Source organism: Podarcis tiliguerta, assembly GCF_965153285.1.
Source record: "Podarcis tiliguerta genome assembly, chromosome: 6".
Classification (NCBI taxonomy): Eukaryota; Metazoa; Chordata; class Lepidosauria; order Squamata; family Lacertidae; genus Podarcis; species Podarcis tiliguerta.
Genome location: NC_139539.1, coordinates 96,766,653 through 96,791,342, shown reverse-complemented (window position 1 = coordinate 96,791,342; position 24,690 = coordinate 96,766,653). Strand labels below are relative to the sequence as shown.

Here is a 24,690-nt window from a genome sequence, read left to right as displayed (position 1 = left end):
CGTCCCTCCTGGCGGTTAGTCGAGCCTGTCCTCGGTCTCGACAGCGCAGAGAACGCGGCTCTCGCTCGGCCAATCGCAAGCTTCCCCTGCCAGGACGCGGGGGAGGGACGGAGGGGGCCTTCCCCCAATCAGCGGCCTGGACGGTCGCGGCCTCTCTCAGCTTCCCCCCGCGGTGCCGGGACTTGATTGGCCCGCCCTCCCATCTCCCGCCTCCCCTCGCCACGGCCGGCGGTGAGGCGCGAGGAGAAAGGCCGTTTCTGAGGCGCCGATAGACGCGCGTCTCCCGGGGCGGGAGCTGCCGCCTCTTTCGCCGACGCATGACTCTCTTGGCGCGCGGGCTGCACCCGATGCGGCCGAGGGACACGAAAGAGCAGCCAGGCCGCCCCGGGGTCCTGTACACGTGACGGGCGCTTCCCACGTGCGTCAGGCGGGAGGGGCGGTCCTGCGAGGGCCAGGCGGCGGGGAGACCGAGGAGGCGCCGGCCGCAGGCGAGCGGGAGCGGCCATGGCCGGCGACAGCGAGCAGGGCGTGCAGGGCCGCGGGAGGTCGCCCGGCGACGGAGCAGGCGGCGGCGGGGAGCCTTTCCTCATCGGGGTCGGCGGAGGGACCGCCAGCGGCAAGGTGATCGGGGGGCCGCGCGGCGGCGCGCTTCCCGCTCCAGGCGCCTCTCTGCACGCGCTCAGAGGCACTGTCGCCATCCAGATGGAGAGCAGCCCGGCTGGGGCGGCTCTGCGACCTCACCGGCGCCTCCGTGGCTGAGGGAGGGGGGCTAGAGCGTCCCGCCACGTGCGCGCCCGCCCGCGCTTGAGGCCGGCCGGCTGGAGCCCGGGAGGGGCGGCCGGGGGGCCTCGGGAGCGCGCGCGGGGGGGATCGGGCGGCCACGCGGCGGCCTCGAGGGCCGGGGCGAGCGGGCTCCCGTTCTCCGTGTACGGGGAGCTCCGGGCCCAGAAGTGGCCCTTTGTCAAGGCAACAGCTGCGCGTGGAACTCACTGAAGTAGTGTACGCTAATAGCGAAAAGTTTTCCCCAAAATACAGGTACGGCATCCCTTTCCCCCCCGGCGCTGCTCTCCTGCCCCTTAGAGATTGGAGTGGTGGGAGCGGGGTAGGTTTGCAGGCCTGCCGGTGAGTTGCTGGGAGCAGCTCTGAGGGGGGAGCAAGCTGCTATAAGCAACAACCCCGTCGGGTTCCTTGTGCAGCTAGCTGGCTGTCTCCACATTCCCGCAAGACAAAAGCCAGATTCCGACTATCCTGTTCTGGAGGAAAATAAGAGCTTAGCCTGTCCTTCAGTGGCTAGAAAGCCCTCAGGGTGGCTTTGCTCTGCTGGCTTATCCTTTGGTGGCAGGAATATGATCACGGACTGGTGGGATCCTTCTCTTTCTGCTTCTCCTGCAGCTGGACTGATGAAACTCTAGTCTTGTTTCTGTTTTCTCCCCTCAAGTCCTTAAGACCCTGCATGCTTGGGGGTTTATATACTGTATTAAAACAGCCACTTGAAAACTCTTGATACCCGCTCCCACATTTTTTCCAGGCTTTGTGTTGTTCCTGAGACTTGATAGTCTTGATGCAAAACAGCATGTCGGAATTCTAGGTTTCATCTTGCACCTGCCCTTCCAAATAGCGGTTTGCAGTTGTTGTTTTTTAAATAAATATTTATTAAGTTTTACACAAATATCTCCAATTAACAATTTCCCAATTAACATATTTTCATCTTTTTGACTCCCCTCAGCTTCTCCGACAATCATCCGTATTTAAATTTATTATCTACGCATTCTCCAAAATTAGTATCGCCTTTTAAGATACCTTTACAAACATATTTGCATTCTTGCAATATTCCTTATTCTTTCACAAAGCTTCTTTAAAACCCACAAGCGTTGTTTGCTCATCACATACACTCTTCAAATACTCAGAAAATTTTCCCCAATCCTCAATGAACCTCAGTGATCTCGTTGGTATCTTATTTTTCCAGTTAGTTTGTCCAGTTCTGCATATTCTGTTAACTTCATTCTCCATTCCTCAAGAGTCGGTAGTTCTTCCTGCTTCCATTTTTGGGCCATTAATATTCTCCCTGCAGTTGTTGCATACTGAAAGAGTTTATGATCCTTTCTATTTATTTCATTTCTTGCGGTTTGCAGTTTTGAGTGCTGCAGGTGCTTCCGTTCTGGGTTTCTCTGCAGATGTCGGGGGTGAAGGCAACACAGATGTCACCATTCCCTCAGCTTCTAAGAAACTTGAGAGCTGTTCCTCCATTTTTCTTAAACTATTTACTGAGCTCTATTAGGAAAACAAATTAAGAGATGTTTTTAAATAGTGAGGTTTTTTTGTTTGAAATCACAACTCCCACTTTTAACAGCTGAATCAAGTGGCCAGTAATTGTTTGTTTCCTATTAAATTGAATTAATTTGGCAATGATTTTTAATAATTTTAAAATCAATAAAAATAATTGAAAAAAGTAATTGTTTGCTTCCTGTTTAAGTATTTGACCAATAAGTTCCACCTCCCCAATTTTCCTTGTTTTCCAGTGCAAAGCAGCCAAAGTACAAGACAGATGTGCTCATGGTAAAAATCAACAAGGTTCTCTTTGGGCTTTATATGTGAACCAAAAATAACAGCTAGCAAGGAAATAACATTAAAGAGAGAGAGATCTTTAATCCAGGACCCCTGGATGGTTAAGTCCAGTCAAAGGTGACTATGGGATGCTTTTCAGGCCGAGGGAGCCAGCATTTGTCCACAGACAGCTTTCCAGGTCATATGGCCAGCAGGACTAAACCACTTCTGGCTCAATGGGAAGCTGTGCTCCTAGATACTCTGCCAGTATATGGAGAGAGGGGTGTCATGGTGGTGACTGCTTAGGGCCATATGGCAGAACAAAATTGTGCTCCTTTCTAAGCCCTTTTCTAGGGCTGGGTGGTATCAATATAACATTCAGAATTGTTTTTTGAAGTCTATCATGATAACTGTTTAATTATTTATTTCTTGGCAATATATCACAAATCATGGGGGGCGGGGGGAATGTGCTATGCACATATAGCCAGCCAGTGCTGCTTTTGATTCCTGTGCAGTTCAGCTCTCTGCTACCTCCTGCAGGGGCCGTGAGTCACAAGGCACTGGCAAAAGCAGCCAGCAGAAACTTCCCTCAGATGCTCTTGCTTTAAGTAGGCTAGTAGGTGGTGCACCAGGCTGGTAGGTGGCTTATGGAGATGCCGGTCTGAGCTGGCTCTGGGCTTCTTGGTGGAAGCCCCTTTCCCCCTTCCTTTCTCCCGTGAAACGTTATTTACTTCAGAATAAAAACAAAAACTTCGCCCTACTGTTGAAGCTTCTTTCCTCACTTCTCCCCTTCTGCATGTTTGTGTGTGATAGTCTCTCCACCCTTGTTATCCTTCCCATTTTCTCCTTCTCACCCATGAACTCTCCCAATTCTCCCCTCCCCCCTTTGCTTTCTCACATTGTTTCACCAACCCTATACTTACTTATGTGCTGCTACTGCTTCCTTTTTATTCCCTCCCACCTACCCCACTGGCAAAAAAAGGAAAGGGGAGAAGTGTTTTTATTTTCTGGGGGTGTTTATGTTGTTTGTTCCCCCTAAATAGTTCCCCTCCATATAAAAAGGAAGATTTTAGGAAGAGGTAAGTAAAATTTTATCATTTTTAGACCCGTTAGTAGTAGCAGTTGCCAAGACATTACCACATTTGCCTCTACATAGCTCCATCCTTATTTCAGACATTTTGATGTATTGGTATATCACAGTGTTGAAACCCAGATACCGCCCAGCTTAGCCAGTATTCCTTGGACGCCCTAACCCAGGCTTCCTCAACCTTGGCCCTCCAGATGTTTTTGGCCTACAACTCCCATGATCCCTAGCTAGCAGGACCAGTGGTCAGGGATGGTGGGAACTGTAGTCTCAAAACATCTGGAGGGCCGAAGTTGAGGAAGCCTGCCCTAACCTGTGATCTAGGATGTGCTGCACGCTTCTCAATAGTTGAGCAGAAAACAGTTTTATTGTTAAAGATTCTTGCTTTTAGTCAATGCTAAAAATGATTCCTGTACAACAGATTAAGAATGAAGTGTAATTTGCTCCTGGATACACAAGCTTCTGACATACGGAAAAGAAAACAGGAAAAACCCTCTAGCTAGGCTAAATGGAAGGCTAGAGTTTAACACACCTTATCTGAACTCTCTTTAAGCATTTTCTGCTGGTTTTCCCCTGTGGAGAAGTGATTTTTGGCTTACCGAAAATATTGTGATATTTAGGTTATTAGTGTAGGTATGATTGTGGACCAGTGTGTCAACTCTAAAACAAATGGTAGTTGTCCACTGGGGAGCAGCAGCAGCTCATGATATTATATAAACAAGTTATTTCTAATGAGTCTAAACCATGGGTAGGCAAACTAAGGCCCGGGGGCCAGATCCAGCCCAATCGCCTTTAAAATCTGGCCCATGGATGGTCTGGCAATCAGCATGTTTTTACATGAGTAGAATGTGTCCTTTTATTTTAAATGCATCTCTGGGTTATTTGTGGGGCATAGGAATTTGTTCATTCCCCCCCCCCCAAAAAAAATATATAGTCCGGCCCGCCACAAAGTCTGAGGGACAGTGGACCGGCCCCCTGCTGTAAAAGTTTGCTGACCCCTGCTGTAAACAGTTTAAAAATGAATGTCAATACAAAGTCCACCATCATTATACCCAGATGGTAGGGGGAGACTTGCTGAGAATGGGAATTTCTCCCGCTAACAAATCAATCATTCAGAAACAGATGGGTTTTAAATCCTGCCACAAGTTAATAAAATATTTGGGAGTGCAGATAATTAAAAATCTGTCAACTCTAAGGAAAGCAGGCTTCACACCATTAGTTTTACATGTACAACGGGATTTTAGATCTTGTAAAGACCTACATTTATCATAGTTAGGACGTACAGCTGCTGTAAATACAGCTTTTCTTCTGAAAGCTTGGTTTCTCTTTCAAGTGTTGCCTATCATAAAATTGTCAAGCTGGCAGGCACTCCAAGGGTCATCTAGCCCAACCCCCTGCAACGCAGGAATCTCAACTAAGGCATCCCTGACAGATGGCCATCCAACCTCTGCTTAAAAACCTCCCTTCCAGGAAGACAGTTCCACTGTTGAACAGCTCTTATGGTCAGGAAGTTCCTTTTAATGTTTAGTTGGGATCTCCTTTCTTGTAACTTTAATCCATTGGTTCGGGTTCTACCCTCTGGAGAGGAGAAAAGAAGCTTGCTTCCTCTTCCATGTGATTCCCTTTAGATGTCACTCTCCTTCATGGCGCTTAGGGGGGAATTGTCATCGCGCCACTCCTTGGTGTGTGGAGTACCTCAGGGTGCGATACTCTCCCCGATGCTTTTCAACATCTTTATGCGCCCCCTCGCCCAGCTTGTCCGGAGTTTTGGGCTGGGTTGCCATCAGTATGCTGATGACACCCAACTCTATCTGTTGATGGATGGCCATCCTGACTCGGCCCCAGACACACTGACCAGATGTCTGGAAGCTGTGGCTGGATGGCTACGTGGGAGCCGGTTGAAGTTAAATCCTTCGAAGACAGAGGTCCTGTGGCTGGGACGGGACGATATGGGATTGAGGGGGCAACTCCCATCTCTTGCGGGGGTGCAATTAGTGCCAGCACCGTCCGTTAAGAGTTTGGGTGTAATCTTCGACACCTCCCTTTCAATGGAGGCGCAGATTGCAGCTACAACAAAGGTGGCATTTTTCCATCTCCGCCAAGCTAAGCAGTTGGCTCCTTACCTCTCTCGTCCTGACCTAGCCACTGTGATCCACGCGACGGTCACCTCCAGACTGGATTATTGTAACTCGCTCTACGTGGGGCTGCCCTTGAGACTGACCCAGAAACTCCAGCGGGTGCAGAATGCTGCAGCGAGACTCCTTACGGGGTCTTCGCTGCGAGATCACATTCACCCGGTGCTATACCAGCTGCACTGGCTCCCGGTGGAGTACAGGATCAGGTTTAAGGTGCTGGTTTTAACCTTTAAAGCCCTATACGGCCTAGGACCCTCGTACCTACGGGACCGCCTCTCCTGGTATGCCCCACAGAGAAACTTACGGTCTTCAAATAAAAACACCTTGAAGGTCCCAGGCCACAGAGAAGTTAGGCTGGCCTCAACTAGAGCCAGGGCTTTTTCGGCCGTGGCTCCGATCTGGTGGAACACTCTGTCACAAGAGACCAGGGCCCTGCGGGACTTAACATCTTTCCGCAGGGCCTGCAAGACAGAACTGTTCCACCAGGCCTTTGGCCAGGGCACAGCCTGACTCCCTCCACTGGCAATCTTCGCAGAGCTCTGGCCCAATGGTTGCCAGTGGCTTGAATTAATTAATTTTATAATGAATGATTTTAAAGTGTTGTTTGTGCTGTTTTACTGTTGTTAGCCGCCCTGAGCCCGGCTTTGGCTGGGGAGGGCGGGATATAAATAAAATTTATTATTATTATTATTATTATTATTATTATTATTATTATTATCTGTGAGGGTTTCTTTAACAGTGATTCCTGCGTTGCATGGATTAAACTAGATGAGTCTTGGGGGTCCCTTCCAACTCTACAGTTGTGATTCTAAAACTTCCTTGTGTGGTTCAGGGAAGGAAGGGTTTCTGTTAAGCTTCATTGTTTGTACCCTACTAACTTATCCCCATTTCTAGGACACTTGCTTTAAGCTGTTACAGGCCTGAATGGGCTGTTGCCCTCTTCCCTCCATTTTCCTTGTTGTTTTTTTTGTTGTTTGTTAACTGACCCTAGCATTGTGTGTCAACTCTGTTGGGTTGGCAGGATTTCTTGTCTGTCTAGGCTTGACTCCCATCAGCTTTCTGTAAATTCTGGGATTTGTCAGGTTATCTTGGGGTGTATATTTAAAAATCATCTTTAATTTGCAGATTTAAATGCTGCTGTGTCTCCTGAGTATGTAGAAACCACTACCTTGTTTTTCGGTGGTTCCCTTTCACTTCCAGGCTGGCAGGTACTCAGTCGTCAGAGTTTGCTATTAGGCCAGGGGATTGTGATAATTGAAGGCAATTGAAACATCAACTGTTAACATGTCAGCAGAAGCAAAGGTGAATAGGGGAAGATTGAGGGGAATTTGCCTGTTTGAACCTGTAGCAGTTGCTGATATCCTGGAAATAGGAATTGGAATTAGGGGGGATACATCCCATGAGGTTAAAAGGCTCTCTGCTTCAGGACTGGCAGCCTTCTAGTACCATATAGCACAGTGGGGAAAGTTTTTGATTGGGTGGGAAAGGGAGAAAGTGTCCTCCAAGAGTGCCAGAAATGTACTGTGAGATGTTTGTTCCAGGCTGACTAGAACCCTGATTTGGAGCACTCCTATTGGGGACTAAGGATAAACTGCAATATATTGTAGGTTTCCTATGGAATTTATTATAATGACTGTGCGGAAAGGTAACAGCTAGAGATGTTCTGGAAGGGGAGGAGGCAAATGTTGCTCCCAGCTGAGCCAGTGAAGTGAGCTTTGCTTCCGGTAGAATGATCACAAGTTAGGAGCCCCGCAGAAAGTCTCAGTAAGCTCTTCTCCTGTCTGGTAGATTTATCCTGTTCCTTTGACTAGTGTAGCAAACTGGAGACTTCCTGTCAGGAACATCAGAACAGGCCTGCTGTGACCTTGACCTGGCCTGGGCTGAGCCCAAGTCCCGTAAAATAGTGGAGCGTTCCCTGCTTGGTCATGGCCCCCCCCCCCCCCAGTGCCCAGATATGATGTACTTAATGAGTGCTGGAAAGAAGGTTGCAGACTGAGCTGGAAGCAAGTTGCACTACCCTTAGCCCAAGGTTGAGGAGGGATGGTCTGTTGACATTTGAAAGACCAGCAGGAGACGTTGAAATCCTCGCTGGGAGAGAAGCAGCTGGCCAAAGGACAGTCCAGTGGAAGGACAGAGCAGTGGGCCAAAGCCTATATAAGAATATATTTTCTGCCTATGATGACAATGCTCAGGTGTTGTCATTGCCTAATGCTCCGGCTACTGATTTTGAGATCCACTGATTTATATGTGAAAAGGGAAGCAGCTGATGATACATGCCTGCCCCTTCTGTCAGCATATTTCTACTGGAAAGGAAAAGATGGGGGGGGGGTCAGGAGGTGCTTGGAATGCCTTCCAGCCATGGGGCACAAACCTGTCTCCTCCCTGGCAAGGGAGAGGCAAGGAGATCAAATTAATTGTGGGTATGTAAGCTTGAAAGGGGTGAACTAACAGGAATGAAAGGACTGCCTGTTAATGAAGGACAAGTATGCCTGCAACATTTATAAAAGAAGTTTTACATGCTTGATCCCTGTCCTATGAACATGTTCCTGCTGGACTAGGTGTTGCAGTGCCTTCACTTTTCTGTTCTTTCCAGGGGACACAGTTATATATTTGGCAGATATTGCCGTACTCCTTTCCAGCCCCCTGCCCCTTGGAAGCTTGCGGATAAGTTGGGTCCTTTGCAACTGGAGGGTCAACGCCTGTCAGTCCTTCAGTCCACTTCAGATTATGTTTCTCTCTCTCTCTCTCACTTTGCATCTTTTGCAGTCCTCTGTCTGTGCCAAAATAGTCCAACTGCTTGGTCAGAATGAAGTAGACCATCGCCAGAAACAGGTGGTGATTCTGAGCCAGGACAGCTTCTATCGTGTGCTCAGTACAGAGCAAAAAGCCAAAGCTCTCAAAGGCCAGTTCAACTTTGACCACCCAGGTAACTCATCATGAAGCCTGGGAAGGGAGTAGAGGGGCACAGGCTTTTTCCTTAGCTTCTACTTAGACTTCCCAAAGACAGAACTGGGAAATTGCAATGTCAAAACAACCTGCCCTGCTCAAGAGAGATCATTTGAGAGCTGTTGAGAGGAGGCCCCACCTTGACAATAGGATAGATTGTTATTGCTGCTGTTGTTGTTATTATTTATTAAATTTATATGCTGCCCTTCATCCATAGAGCTTAGAACAGTTCACAGGGAAAAAAATGCAAGATAAAAACACACAACACATAAAAGAAGAACAACAACAAAACAATAACCCTTTCCCCTGCAAACCTCTTAATGTTCATCCTGCTACTTTAAATTTGCTTGGAGTACAAGCTTAACCAATTCTTTCTTCCCTTCAGCTACCCAAGTTACATAATATACAATGTTCTGATCGTTCATGATACTGATTATTGAAGTTATAACAATAAGTAATGAATAATTTTTGATTATTCTGTAGATGAAGTGGCTACCTAAATTAGCAGGTTACAGGCCTCAGAAAAAGAGAGGTAGAGCTGATCCATAGCTATCAAAAATTAAATTAAAGCAATGATATACAGTATAGTGGAAAACAATATAAAGCCAAGGTGAAACTACAATGAGCAAAGAGCAAAGAAGCGGGGAGGAAGAACAAAGTAGAAACCAGGCCTCCTGTTGGCTCCCCCCCCCCCATTGTACAGGTACCAAAGCTGAAGAGGCCTTTTCACTCATTCCCAAGCTCCAGATTTCCCACTGCAGTGGAAAGTTCTGGGTCAACTTATTTTAGATAGAAAGGAACCATGAGAGCAAATATAATCTTGTTCACTCTGATGAAAGGACTGTTCCTCTCCACTGAGTGTGACAACAATTTCTCCCAAGCTTGAAACTACAGAATTGGAGAGGAATTATCTGGCAGCTACCCAGTGATCCCCCCCCCCCACCAATACCCAGAGGCTGTTTGGCCAAGGCTCCTGGATCACCTTTGCCAGGTAGAGCCAAAATGGCAGGCCCCCCTCCCTTTCCTGTTCCAGAGCAGGAAATAAGAGTTTGGGGGCTTTCTTGGCTGGTGCTGCAGTCAGAGCCCACTAATTCCAAGCCATCCTTTCATTCAGAGGCTTCCTTGGCCACTGCTGTCAAGTGGGACTGGGTAGAAACCTGGCAGGCACAATTTCTGCTTAGCCAAAAATTGTATCTTTCTCGTGATCCAGAAGACTTCACCTAACTAGGAAGGTTTTGTGGGACGTGTATGCTTTCCTCTGAGGCTTCCTCTGCCTCACTAGGGAGACCTACCTCGCACTGAGAGACACAGCTGTTTAACTTCCCCTCTCTCATTCTTGCTACAGATGCCTTTGACAATGAGCTGATCGTCAAAACTCTTAGGGAGATAGTGGAAGGGAAAACAGTTCAGATCCCCGTTTATGACTTTGTCTCTCATTCTCGGTAAGTCTGCTTCTCCCCTCTTTTGCTCTGTGCTTTGAATGTGGCGCTTTCCGTCTGCATTGCTTCTCATTAGCAGATCCTTCCAGTGAGCCCATGGTGGAAAACATTTGCATAAAATGTAAATGCTGCATCTTGCCCCGAAACCAACCTTTAATATCTAATGGTCTAGTCGAAGGAAAATTGTAAAACAGTTCTTCCTACTTCCCTCCTGTTTATCAGAGGTAAACACTAATCTGGTGTTTGCTTTGGTAGAAGAAAACAGAGGTGGACTCCCATGTTGTGTCGGGTGCGTTCCCTGCAATGAAATGACAAGAAAGGAGCTGTTGCCTTGGGACTTCCGGTCGGCGCCAGCGCTTAATGGCGGTCCTTGCCTCGAGCTCCGAGGCAGGACTGCTCTGTGAGTTCGGGTCTGACCCGCTACGGCGAGCGGGGGACCCCTAAAATCACAGGCGCTGAAGCCTGTGAACAAGGAGACTCGGCGGGCACCTTTTGCGCCCCCCGGTATTGCGAAAGAGCCTTTTTAAAGGCTCCGTAGCGGCATCGGGTGTGAGCGCGGTGCTGAGAGTCGCAACCCAGCTCGCAGAGTGAAGCCGCGTCGCCATAAGCGGAGAGCGTCGATTCCTTCCTGAAAAGAAAATTCGGACTGAACACCCGTGAGTAAGAGCGGAAAAAAGACGGTACAACAAAATTTTAAAAAATTTGGCTGAAAACGGGACGGCATAAAATAAGGAAGTCTGCCCCCCCCGGACTGCAGAAATCTAAAGCAACGTCAGACCTCGCTGCAGTTGCAAGAAAGTTACAGTTGAACTTTTAACCCTGACCTGTCAAATGTATCCTTCCCCCCCGATCGGCAAGAGAAGGGGGGGAAAGACAGTCTTGTGAAGATACTCTTTAATTTGAAAAGGAAACAAGGTTTCCCATCGCCCTGACTCCCCCGGGACGACCTGCCAGGAGTGAACACCGGGAGGAATGGGTCTTTTAAGAGCATCATTAAAAAGTCGGAAAGTTGGATAAAGTTGTAGAACTTGAAGGGGACTTTATTAGTGAAACTGATTAATTAAATCCATCAGAGGAAAAGTGTTTTTAATAACTTTAATGGCGGACTTCGGACTTTTCACATTTGGCTTCCTGTTTCTTTGTTTCCCCGAATTTGGACATTGTTAATTGCTCCCTCTTGAGGATCAAGAGGGGAAAAGTGTGACTAACAGTGGGATTTTCCATCGCGAGTTTTTCCTGTGAGAACGACCTTGGGACATGAGCGGCACAGCTGAGGAGATAAGAACCAGATCTAAAACTAAGGTAACACAAAAGAAAAGAGCCTCAATTTCTGGCCAAACAGTGCCGGCACCAGAAAGCTCAACAGCTGCATCAATGGATTCTATGACACAGGCACTACTGAAAATTAATCAATCCCTTGAGGCTTTAACAAAGCAATCCACAGAAAATACAAAAAAATTGACAGAATTGACAGTGAGACTGGACTTGAATACTACATCTGTGACAACTAATACGGAATCTATTAATAGACTGATTCAGGAATCTACAGAAACTAGGAAAATTGCTACGAGTGCGAAGGCAATTGCAGAAGAGACACAGGGGAAACTTGCGCCGATTGAGAAAAAAGTGAATGAGCATGAGGCAGCTCTCTCCCTATTGGAATTACAGAGGAAAGAACGAAATTTGAAACTAAGGCAAGTTCCAGAGAACGAAGGGGACGACCTGAAGGAATTCCTCACAGAGGCAATTTTGGAAAATTGGCGAGAGGATTTGGAAGATGATGAAATAGAAATAACAACGGCTTTCAGACTTGGCAGAAAACAAGTTAAAAGGGCAAGGGATTGTCTGATTACCCTAAGAACCAAGCAGGAGAGAGATAAGATATTGAACCTGCATTACCAAAAAGCTTTGGTCATTGAGAACACTCAAGCTCTGATTTTTAAAGATATTCCTAGATACATCTTGGAAGTGAGAACCTTTTATAGAGATCTTGCCAATTTGCTGAGGAAAAATTACATACCTTTCAGGTGGGAGTTCCCACAGGGATTGTCCTTTAACTATAAAGGGAAGAAGGTGAGAATAAGAACAGTACAGGAGAAAGAAGATTTCTTGGAGAGAAATTTGGAGGACCTGCAGAAAGGAACGGCACAAGGACTAACAGCAGAAGGGGGAGAACCAGTGGATATAGCAAACTTATCATACGGCCTACCACAATCAACAACTGAAGAAGAAGACAAACTTGGGGCAGTCGGAGGGACAAACGCTTAATAATCAAGATGTCACTGCAACTTCTTAGTTGGAATTGTAATGGTTTGAACCATCCCCGAAAAAGACGTCAAGTTTTTCATATCTTGAAAAAAGAGCAATTGGATTTGATATGTCTACAGGAAACTCATATAATCAGGACACATAGAAAATTGCTCGTGAATAAAAGATTAGGACAAGAATTTATATCTTCTGACAAAGTCAAAAAGAGAGGAGTTGTGATTTATGCAAAAGAAAAATTGGATCCAAAAATCAAATTTAAAGATGAAGAAGGAAGATATTTGGCAATTGAAGTACAGATTCAAGGAGAAAAGTATTTGGTTGTTGGAGTATACGCGCCAAATGACGGGAAGGCAGAATTTTTTAAGAAGTTGCATGGGACTTTGATGGACTATCTCGACTGCAAAATAATAATGATGGGGGACATGAATGGAGTGGTCTCTACAAATATGGATAAAGCACAAAGACAAATGATCTCTAAAGAAGGTAGATTACCAAAGATCTTTTTTGAGATGACAGAAAATATGGACCTAATAGATATTTGGAGGACTAGAAACCCTCTCGAAAGAGAGGGAACTTTTTTCTCGGAATCTAAAATGACATGGACAAGAATCGACCAAATCTGGGTATCTAGTGTGATGGCTGCAAAGATAAAAAAAGTGGAAATCTGCCCAAAAACCTGCTCCGACCATAACGCAGTGAAGATGGAAATGAAATTGACAACAACTGGATCCTTTAGGTGGAGAATGAATGACTTCCTATTTAGAGATGAACAAATTTGTGAAAAGGCCCTAAGGACATTGAAAGATTATTTTGAGATTAACTTAAGAACAAAAGTTGAAAAAAGAATAATTTGGGACGCAAGTAAAGCCGTGATGCGAGGCTTCCTGATACAACAGAATTCAATTAAGAAGAAAAAACAAAATGAAAGGAAAAGTAGAATTCTGGAAAAGATGAAGGAAGGAGAAAAGAAATTGAGGTCCAATCCAAAGTCTCATGAAATATTGAGAGAAATAAAATATTATCAGATGCAGTATATGGAACTTACAAACCAAGAGATAGAATGGAAAATTAAACAAATGAGACAGAGGACATTTGAATCAGCAGATAAATGTGGGAAGCTTCTTGCATGGCAATTGAAAAAAAGACAGAAACTGAACACTGTTACTTGTCTGGAGGAGGATGGAAGGAGTATATGTAAGCCGAATGAGATAAGTAACTGTTTTCAAAGTTATTTCAGGAAATTATATTCACAAGGGCCTGTGAAGGAACAAGAGATAGATGAATTTTTGGAAAATTATGGACTACCAAAAATCTCGGAACAGAACAGGCTGATTTTGAATCAAAAAATAACAGAACAAGAAATAGAGGAAGCCATTCAAAAGACACAATTGGGAAAATCTCCAGGACCAGATGGCCTGACGGCTAAATATTACAAGGTTTTGAAAGACTGTCTAGTACAACCATTGAAAGAAGTATGCAATGAGATACTGGAAGGGAAGGGGGCACCTGAATCGTGGAGAGAGGCTTTTATATCACTTATACCAAAAACTGAGACTGAAAAGAACCAGGTTAAAAACTACCGCCCGATCTCACTTTTAAATGTGGATTACAAAATATTTGCAGACATTTTAGCAAAAAGACTTAAGAAAGTGTTGATAGGTGAGATTCATAAAGATCAAGCTGGCTTTCTCCCGGGAAGACACATGTCGGACAATGTAAGGAATATAATTGACATTGTGGAGTTATTGGAAACAAACATTAATAGAAAAGCAGTATTGATTTTTGTGGACGCGGAGAAAGCCTTTGACAACATTTGTTGGAGCTTTATGAAAAAGAATCTCCAGGGGATGGGGGTAGGCCAAGGTTTTGAAAATGGTATAAGTGCAATATATTCTAAACAGAAGGCAAAACTAATTGTGAATAATGTGGTAACTGAAGAGATAGCTATAGAGAAAGGAACACGACAAGGATGCCCCATTTCTCCCTTACTTTTTATTTCAGTCTTGGAGATATTGTTAAACATGATTAGAAAGGACCAGTTGGTAAAAGGAATTCAGTTCGGAGCGAAAGAGTATAAGTTAAGAGCATTTGCAGATGACTTAGTCTTAACATTACAGCAGCCGAACACTAGTACAAAAAGAGTTTTAGAACTGATAGAAATATTTGGTCAAGTTGCAGGATTTAAATTGAATAAACAAAAAACTAAAGTGCTGGAGAAAAATCTAACAAATGAGGAAAAAGAGGCATTCCAAAAAGAAACTGGTTTGGGGTTAGCAAAAAAAGTTAAATATTTGGGGGTAAATCTGACATCGAAAAACGTGAATCTATTTAAAGACAACTATGATAAATGTTGGTCAGAAGTTAAGAAAGATCTAGACACATGGTCAGGATTGAAACTTTCTCTGTTAGGAAGAATCGCCGTTATCAAAATGAATGTATTGCCTAGAATGTTATTTTTGTTTCAGACTTTACAAATAATAGACAAGATGGATTGTTTCAAGAGGTGGCAGAAAGACATATCCAAGTTTGTCTGGCAGGGCAAAAAGCCTAGAATAAAATTTAAGATTTTAACAGATGCTAAAGATAGAGGAGGCTTTGCCCTGCCAGACTTAAAACTGTACTATGAATCAGCAGCATTCTGCTGGTTGAAAGAATGGCTGCGCCTCGAGAATGCAGACATCTTGGATCTTGAAGGATTTGATAATAGATTTGGTTGGCATGCATATCTATGGTATGATAAGGTAAAATCTCATAAAGGTTTCAAAAATCATGTTGTCAGGAAAGCTTTGTACAATGTTTGGATTCGATATAAAGATTTACTTGAAAGTAAAACCCCCAGGTGGTTGTCACCTATGGAAGCCAAAGAGGTGAAAAAATTGAATATGGGGCCACATTGGCCTAAATATTCTGAAATTATAGTACAGGATGGTGAACAACTGAAACTGAAAAGTTTTGAGGAGTTGAAAGACAAGGTGAGAGATTGGCTACATTATAGACAAATAAATGAAGCATTTAAACAGGACAGAAAGATAGGCTTCCAGATGGAGAGATCCAAACTAGAAACAGAATTGTTAGAACCCAATACTAAAAACCTATCAAGGATGTATAATTTGTTGCTGAAGTGGAATACTCAAGATGAAATGGTGAAGTCTAGTATGATTAAATGGGCACAAGATATTGGACATGATATTGAGCTTGCTGACTGGGAGCAGTTGTGCACCACTGGTGTTAAATTTACGGCATGTAATGCCTTAAGAGAAAACATTATGAAAATGATCTACAGGTGGTACATGACTCCTGCTAAGTTAGCGAAGATCTATCATTTGCCCAGTAACAAATGCTGGAAATGTAATGAAACTGAGGGAACCTTCTTTCACCTTTGGTGGACCTGCCCGAAGATTAAGGCATTCTGGGAAATGATCTATAATGAAATTAAGAAAGTTCTCAAGAGAACCTTTTTCAAGAAACCAGAAGCTTTTCTCTTGGGCATGGTGGGCCAAATGGTGTCAAGGAAGGACAAGACATTTTTTATGTACGCCACAACAGCAGCAAGAATTCTCCTAGCAAAGTATTGGAAAACGCAAGAACTACCCACGCTGGAAGAATGGCAGTCGAAGGTGATCGATTATATGGGATTGGCGGAGATGACTGGCAGAATTCGAGACCGGGGGAAGGAGGCGGTGGAAGAAGATTGGAGTAAATTTAAAGAATATCTTAAAAATCGTTGTAATTTGGATGAAAACTAAGGTTCAGGGCAATAAGAGGTAAAGAGCTACAGCTGTTAATACTAAGTTAAAGAAAATTTAATTGATGGAAAAAAAGGTATACATTGTTTGACTAAAAAGTTGCTGAAAAATCTGAAATAAGGATGCAGAAAAGGGGTGGTATGGGGAGGTCCATTTTATATGTTTGTTATTGTTTTTGTTTATGTTATTGTTATGTTTGTTTTTTATGTGGAAAAATAAAAATTACTTAAAAAAAAAAAAAAAAAAAAAGAAAGGAGCTGTTGCCTTCATTCAGTTTCACTATTCCAAATCCAGTGAATTGTAGCCTAGTGGTCTTCAACTGGTGGGTCGGGCCCCACACATGGGTCACACCCCGATCCAAGGCTGGTCGCGACATGAGCACTCCAGTATGCAACTACATGGTAAAAGATTAAGAAATGGTTCCCGAAAGGCATGTTTGCTCTAGTCGTGGGTCTGAGAAGGTAGGAGGTACTTGGTCTAGAGTTTATTTTTGGGCAACTCCATGGCAATGATCACGACGAGACATAATTTCCTCTCCTCCCCCATTGCATCTGCCCTCTTCCTGCCAACAGACCAGAGCTATTCCAAATGATGAGGGGCCTTTTAAAGCTGGACTCCTCAGAGAAGTTGAAGGGATCCATGGAAGCAGACTGTGAACATTGTGCGTGCATCTTGTGAATGAAATCTCTTACATCCTCTCAGTTTAGGCTCCTTTGGTACAGGGCCACTTATCAATGTGGATGGGTTCTTTTCATGTTTCTATGTTTGCTTTTTAGTTTGCATAACCTGAGGAGATAGCAAGTTGTGACATATCAGCAGGGAGCTTTCCCTGATCTCCTTTTTGTACTGTTTTCTCAGAAAAGAATCCTGAATCTAGTCAGACCGAAAGAGCGTTAGACTCGTAATCTGGTGAACCGGGTTCGCCTCTCTGCTCCTTCACATGCAGCTGCTGGGTGACCTTGGGCTAGTCATACTTCTCTGAAGTCTCTCAGCCTCACTCACCTCACAGAGTGTTTGTTGTGGGGGAGGAAGGGAAAGGAGAATGTTAGCCGCTTTGAGACTCCTTAGGGTAGTGATAAAGTGGGATATCAAATCCAAACTCTTCTTCTTGACAAATCCAAGACTGTCCATTCTAAGCCCTACAGACAAGGATCATTCCCTGTAGGAAAAGATAAAAAGGAAGCAACTTTAGTTTTGCATTCCCATAGCCCACAGAACATTGTAAACTATCATTGCAGGCAAAGTTGTGCAGTCTTAGCACTTGGGGAAGATATCAGTGAGAAATTTAACAGAAATGCCTTTTTAAACCAATAAATCCATTTTTGGGGGTGGGGAGAAGGCAGCAAATCACACATACAGATTTTATGGGGTGTGACTTATCAAGTATTGTGGCTGCATAATTCCATTACACCCAAATAACAGATTAATTTAGAAACTCAGAGTTTGCTTTAAAAACTGGGTGATGAAAGGCAGATGGTCCAGAAGAAAGAAGTGAACTTGAAATCCTATGAGGATGAGAAAATCCAAAGAAGTCAACCTGAAAGTTTTCTTAATTAAATGGATCAGTGAAGTATGCCTGGACATGCAGTGGTAGAGGAAGACATAAAATAACTAATTAAACTCTAGGACCAAGATCTCAACAGGCAGACCAACAGGCAGTCTTGATACATTTCACTAGGTACCCTTTCAGGGTAGAGGAGATGAGAAGTTAGAAGATCTTGTGCGACTTGGATTGGGTCCCAATTTCAAATGTATCAGGATCCTTGCCCTGAAACTCCAGAAGCACAAATCTCACTGCCATTTCACAGAATGCCTTTGTAAAGCAAGACCTGCTTCTCACTGGGGCTTTGCATTTAAGCTGCTGTTTCTCAACAAATGAAGTGGCACAAACTGCAATGATACTGGAAGCACTGGACATTGAGGTATCACAGTCTGTGGAGCTACCACATGAAAGAGGTTATTGCAACCTTGATCCCTGTATGGGGCAGCTGTGTATTCCTGCATTGCAGGGGGTTGGGCTAGATGATCCTCAGGGTCCCTTCCAACTCTGATTCTGATTCTATGATTATAACTTATTTGAGCAGAAAGGTAGCCCCAAAAACCTGGAGATAGCATTTGTGGGAGGAGGAGGAGAAGAAAAAACTGAGATAAGAGAACTAGAGCCCATAATCTCCAGCAGCTTCCTCCTTTAAAGGAGAATAGTGTCACCTGTCTTCCTCTTTGTGGGAAAAAGTTATAGATATTTCCCAGTGGTCTCCAGTTCCTGTCTTCTCCTCACCCTCCCTGCCCCACCACCTTTTGTATACAGTCGTACCTTGGAAGTCGAACTGCTTAGTTCTCGAACGTTTTGGCTCCCAAACGACAAAACCCGGAAGTGAGTGTTCTGGTTTTCAAATGTTCTTTTGGAAGCCAAACATCCAACAGGGCTTCCGTGGCTTCCGATTGGCTGCAGGAAGTTCCTGCAGCCAATCAGAAGCTGCGCTTTGGTTTTAGAATGTTTTGGAAGTCGAATGGACTTCTGGAACAGATTCCGTTTGACTTCCAAGGTAGGGCTGTATATTGGTTTCTCTTGTTCCAACACTTTTGTGTAGTTTTCCAGTGCTGATAAAAAATATTTGAACATGCAGTGTTAAGGTCTCTCACCACTATTCAAGTTTAGATTATAAACACCTTCCAGATTTGTTATCTTTGCTTATGAAACCAAGGATCCATGGGTAGTGCTGTAGAAATAAACAAAAACCACTGGAAACATCTAAAGTAATTTTTAGTGACATTTCTGATGCTAAAATTCAGTACTTAGATTCTTTAGTCTTATAATTCTGTTGTTTTTGTAGTGTATGGCTCAAGACATAGGTAATGGGAAAGGGACCCCTGACCATTAGGTCCAGTCGTGACCGACTCTGGGGTTGCGGCGCTCAGCTCGCTTTATTGGCCTACGGAGCCAGCGTACAGCTTCTGGGTCGTGTGGCCAGCAGGACTAAGCCACTTCTGGTGAACCAGAGCAGTGCACGGAAACACCGTTTACCTTCCCGCTGGAGCGGTACCTATTTATCTACTTGCACTTTGACGTGCTTTCGAACTGCTAGGTTGGCAGGAGCAGGGACCGAGCAACAGGAGCTCACCCCGTTGCAGGGATTTGAACCGCCAACCTTCTGATCGGCAAGTCCTAGGCTCTGTAATTTAACCCACAGCGCCACCCGAGTCCCTTGGCTCAAGACATACTACCTCACAAAATGTTTGAAAAACAGAATATTGGGAAGCCTTCAAACTTGCACATTTATTAGGGCATAAACTTTTATGGACCAAAGTTCATTTCATCAGTTATATGCCTCTCACTTGAGGATTACTCTGCACCCATCTAAGAATCATGCGCATATCTGGTGCCTTAAAAGAAACAGCTGACAACTATAAAAAGTTTGCAACAAAAGTCTTTAACTCTTTGGAGGAGTGACTCCATGTGTCAAAAATGAGGCTGCTTCCTGCAGATCTTTTGTCTGTCTGTTCCTAAACTACCATTTTTAGTTCATGGATCTGTTTGAGAACTTTCAAGTCCTCAGTTGTAGTTCACGGGCATTCTGAGTTCTGAGTGATAGGCTTGGGAAAGAGAAAAAACAATCCTTTATGTGCTCATCCCTTCCTTTTCTTGAAGTTAAATCAAGTCCACAGGTTTTTTCACTTATTTCTTGGGCTGAAAAGAATTCTCAGGAAATTGCAGTCCTATGTGGATGGAGCAACAAACTGCTCCCAATCATTTTATTTATATAAATAATTATATGCCATGTTTTGGCTCCATGTTACCTAAACATATACAAATAAATAAAACTAATTTAAATGTGAACAATAGCCTAATTAAAAAAACAAAAACAGGAGCATCATAAGAGCTTTGGATCAGACCCTGTTGTCATCTGCATGGCTTTCCTGACCATGCATTGATCTCTTTTGCGCATATTAACAGCAAAGAAGAGGCAGTGACTGTGTACCCTGCTGATGTGGTGTTATTTGAGGGCATCCTGGCCTTCTACAACCAAGAGGTTCGGGACCTCTTCCAGATGAAGCTCTTTGTGGACACAGATGCAGACACCCGACTCTCCCGCAGGGGTAAGTTGGTAGCCTTTTCAGATGAAGAGGGGAGTAAAAAAGTTTATTTTAAAAATGAAGTTCACAACCGTACAAAAGCAAAGCATTGCACTTGAGGATAACGTGGTGGTGGTGGTGGTGAGGGAAAACCTTGTTTTCCTATAGTTGTCAGGCTTCCATGTTGGCTGATCTGAGCTTTCTGCTCTCCTACTTTCAATGCCCACCGGGTTCTGGGGGGTGGAATGCCTTCTAAAGACACTGAGTCTTGTCAGCTGTCTCTCCCCTGGTGCTGCTGCTGCTGCTTCCTATTCCTCTCCCAATATTTCCCAGCTTCTCCCCTCGGCAGCCTTTCAGCTGTGACCTCTCGCAAACTCCTGTTGTCAATCTATGCTGTCTCCTTCTGTGGTAGGTTCAGGTGGAGGAGGCGGTATCCACCATTCCTCCGCCTCCTCTACCCAGTCCCTGACAAGAGTAGAGGAAGGGGGTACTTTGTGGGTTGTCATTACCCACACTTTCGAAAGGGTACATCTAGGGGCAGGGCAGCCCCCTTGCCTGTTCAACTTCTGCCAGCTCCACTGCAAGACACTGTTGCTTCCTCAGCCAGCAGCCCCCAGGCACAGCACAGAAAAGTTGGGAAAGCCATTTTGAAAAACCTTTACTTTGTCTTCCTACACTCAATCTGTTCCTCCGCCCTCTGCTTTTTGGCTTCTGCCTCCAGCAGTAATTTTCTCTCTCCCTCCCGCTCTCTTCAGCTGCCTCCTTCCCCCAGGGCCTTGCAAACCTCTGGAGGCTCCTGGTGGTTCAGGGTGGAGGAGGTGGAAAATGGATGGAGAACAGTGGAGCATTTACTGTGAAGATGGAGCTCGCCTGGATGAACATTGGCCCCCTGGGGCGTCTGTACAGGGTACCCCGGGAGTTCCTCACCCCAGGAGGTTACTCCCTGGCTGCAGAGTTTGTGGGGCACCTGCAAAGGCCTATTTGGGTGCTGTCTCCCCCTGGGATGTGACTTTTGCCCCCGAGGGGCTAGCCTGGCTTGTCTAGGCTTTGGGCCTCCCCTTCCCTCCTGCAGACCCCATGGTCCAGCAGCATCTCCCAGTTGGAAAGACGCCTCCAGTTGGGGGAGGGGCAGCAGCTTCCTCATGCGAGGAGCCTGGAGGCAGGCACAGCTAAGGGCTGTTGGGGCTGCTGAGCCCACCGTCTGTGGAGGCCACTGTTCAGCACCGTGGGAGTGGCCCTGTGGTGTCTTACATGCATCTTGTTCCGCATGGCAGAAGTCTCATACTCCTTTCCAAGCTGGCTTTGAGCAGCGCAGTGTTGTATTTTCCCCACCCAGCACAAGTTCCTGTTCTTATTAACTTCTTGGGGGGGGGGGGACACTTTGGTATTCAAGTTTTATTTCCTTTGTTTAAAGAAAAACTATCTCTGTAGTTTAAGCCTTGCTCTTTGCAGAAAAAGAAAAAGCAAGCCGCTTAGAGCACCATATTCTTCTTGGCAGGGCAACCTGTCAGTGTAGCTGTGTTCTAGCTCTGCAGCTGTCAGTCTCCTCCTCATGGTTTCTTTCCCCCCTGCAGTTCTCCGAGACATAAGCGAGAGAGGGAGGGACCTGGAGCAGATCTTATCTCAGTATATTACATTTGTGAAGCCAGCCTTTGAAGAATTCTGCTTGCCTGTGAGTAAAGGATATGGTAGCCCCAGGGCTTTTGCATCTCTGTCAGTGCTGGGCTGGCCTCTTTGTGAGTGCCTGGGAGGCTCACAAGGGGGGAAGATTTGTTGGGTGCTTTCTCTTCCCAGTTAGAGCTTTGTATTCCTGTCCATGAGAGAGATTAACTTTGGATATTTTTGTGCTGGACATTCCACAAACAGGTGCTCAAAATAAATTGTGGCATATGAAGTTGGTTTTTTGCAGGCTCTTTGCACTTGTCACAATTTCTCACACTTTTTATCTGTTACCATAAGGGCTGAGGGCTTTCTGTGAATGCATCCCTGCTGCAATTCCAGGGTCTCTTTCTGCAGAGCTTCCTCAAGTGATCCTGCAACAGCTGCCATATTATTTAAGTTTTGTCACACTTGAAAGATGTAACAAATGTATCATGGCATAAACTTCCGTAGGCTATATACTGTGTAAAAAGTGCACACAAATCCATATCTCATGGGTGTGCATGTTTTTTCCTTGTTATATAACTTTATTATCATTAATAATAATAACTTAAAATTAATTTTCTCTATGTCTCCTGTTCAGGGAAGGGCTATCAGTGGCTACTCCACACTGTGTGTGTGTTCTGTCTCCACTGTCAGGCAATATGTCTCTGAATTGCAGTTTCTGGGAATGACAGGTGGAGAGAGTTATGCTCTGGCTCTGGGAGGCCACTGTGAGGGCTGGACTAGTTGGGCCTTTGGCCTCATCCAGCAGGCTCTCCTTATGTACTTAAGGGGCCACAAAGTCTCCTCTTTTTTGCTGTGAAATGTGGAAGCTGGCAGCAGTTCTGCCAGGGGAAAAGGGGAGCAAGGAAATGTATTTTCAGCATTCGTTACTTCATCAGCTGTTTGAGCTGAGGAGAAAAAATTCTAAAGCAGTTCTCTCAAACGGGTATGGGTAACAGCTCTGGATTTCATCTGCAGCACCCTGTAATGTGATTTTATCTTTCTGGCAGACCAAGAAGTATGCTGATGTGATTATCCCAAGGGGCGTGGATAATCTTGGTGAGTAGTTGACGTTCCAAGTACAATACTTGCTTTTGACTTGTGCAGCTGTTTCTGGAGAATGTGAAACTGGAGAGGGTAATTATGAGGATTTGGGTTTCTACAGCCTTGGAAACAGTGCAACAATTCCTTTTCTTATTCCTGCATTGCAGGGGGTGGGATTAGATGACTCTTGGGGTCCCTTCCAACTCTGCAAGAAAAGGATAGATTTGTTGAGAGAGGACCATGGTGTGGAGTAGAGTGAGATGTTGAGTATGTGTGGAGGGTGATGAGGCATTTTGAAGGAAACTTGGGACTCTGTGCGGACTATATTCTAATCACTCCTCCTCTTCTCTGCCCAGTGGCCATCAATCTGATTGTGCAGCACATCCAGGACATTCTGAACGGAGGCCTTGGCAAGCGCCAGCCCAACGGCTGCCTGAATGGCTACACTCCTCCCCGCCTGCAACAACACTCAGAAGCAAGCAGCCGGCCACATTGACCTCAGGGCTGCTGCCTTAGGAACTGAATGGCCTTGGTTCCTGCCCTGCATTTACAGCCCCATGTACAAACACGCTTGCCGGGCTTGGTGGCTTCTTTTCTGACTGATGGATAGATTGATGAGTCTGTGCTAAGGACTCTTGCTTCCATGGTCAGATTTTGCCTTCCTAGGGTGGCTCTGCTCCAAACTCCAACACGGGGCAATACAGTCCTACAGTGAGGATGCTGATGATTTCTAGGTTTTGTGGAATGGAAAGGTGGCATCTCTGTCTTTGGGGAAGATGGTGCTGTGTGCAAGGCATTGGGGGAAGGAATTGAACCAGAACTGGGTGCCCAAATGGCTCTGCCACTAGCTTCATATCACATCTGGACCTCAGGTTTGCATTATCAGCTAAGAAGGGAGGGAAGGGGGTAAGGAAAGCACCATTTTTGGTTTGTGCTTTCAGAAATGTAGATCATTGGGCTCTGCTATGATGAGAGATGGGGGAGCTGTTAAGAGAAAAAGGTTTTTCACCTGGGCTCAGAATGCCCGTTTTCATCCCCCTACTGCTGAGCAATAGTTCTGCAACGGGCTAATCTTAAAAGTGATGAGAGCAAGGCGGACACAGCTCCTGAGTGCTGCTTGGCTTTAAGCCTGCACCCATGTGACTATATGGCCACATACTCTCTGCCTTCCCAAGTATTCCTGAGCCAGCCTCAGAACTGGTATTCATCTGATGCCTTTGGATCACCAGAAGTTCTGCATGTTCATCCTAGTGGTGCTAAACACAAGAGTGTTGTGTGTCCATCCCAGCCAGGGAGCAATGTATAGATACTGACTTGGATGAGCAGGGCAAATAGTGAGCATTTCTGACTGGGCCCTGGGAATGAATGGGGAGTGACCAGGACACAGGAAGAGGGGTGCGTGTGCCATGGTGCTCAGTGTAGGGTTGTGCTGATACAGATTGAAGCAGTCAACAATGTTTTCTACCACCCCCACCCACCTTAATGGTGTGGTTGGAGAGAGAAGGTGCTTGTATGTCCTCTGGTGTTTTGGGTCCTGGCTGGCTGACAAGCCACAGCTAAATATTAGCAGTTTCCTGCTCCTGTCCTAGAAGGGGAATAGGAAGAGCCACTTGTTTTGCCTGCAAGTCTAGGAGGCTTGTTCTTCAGGGTTTAGATGGAATTTCTGGATAAGGTCAGGTGGGAGAACTCTTGGGACTTTGCTCTTTTCCGTAATTATTGCTTTCAAGATGTAATATTCAGACTTAATAAAGGTGGCATGAAAAGTG

General features: G+C 45.3%; 1 protein-coding gene across 3 annotated transcripts; it reads left to right on the top strand.

Annotated features, from left to right (window-relative positions):
* The first annotated feature begins 371 nt into the window (after positions 1-371).
* UCK2 (uridine-cytidine kinase 2) lies at positions 372-24,690 on the top strand. Of its 3 annotated transcripts, none has more exons than XM_083446548.1 (7): positions 372-621; positions 8,530-8,689; positions 10,055-10,151; positions 20,118-20,260; positions 21,811-21,908; positions 22,891-22,939; positions 23,281-24,690. In XM_083446548.1, the coding sequence occupies exons 1-7, from the start codon at positions 505-507 to the stop codon at positions 23,418-23,420; spliced, it is 804 nt and encodes a 267-aa protein (XP_083302674.1). In that variant the 5' UTR covers positions 372-504; the 3' UTR covers positions 23,421-24,690. The 3 variants fall into 3 exon arrangements, with proteins under 3 accessions (XP_083302674.1, XP_083302676.1, XP_083302675.1); XM_083446550.1 differs by lacking the exon at positions 372-621 and adding an exon at positions 1,929-5,291 and having other exon boundaries at positions 6,503-8,689; XM_083446549.1 differs by lacking the exon at positions 372-621 and adding an exon at positions 2,330-5,274 and having other exon boundaries at positions 6,489-8,689.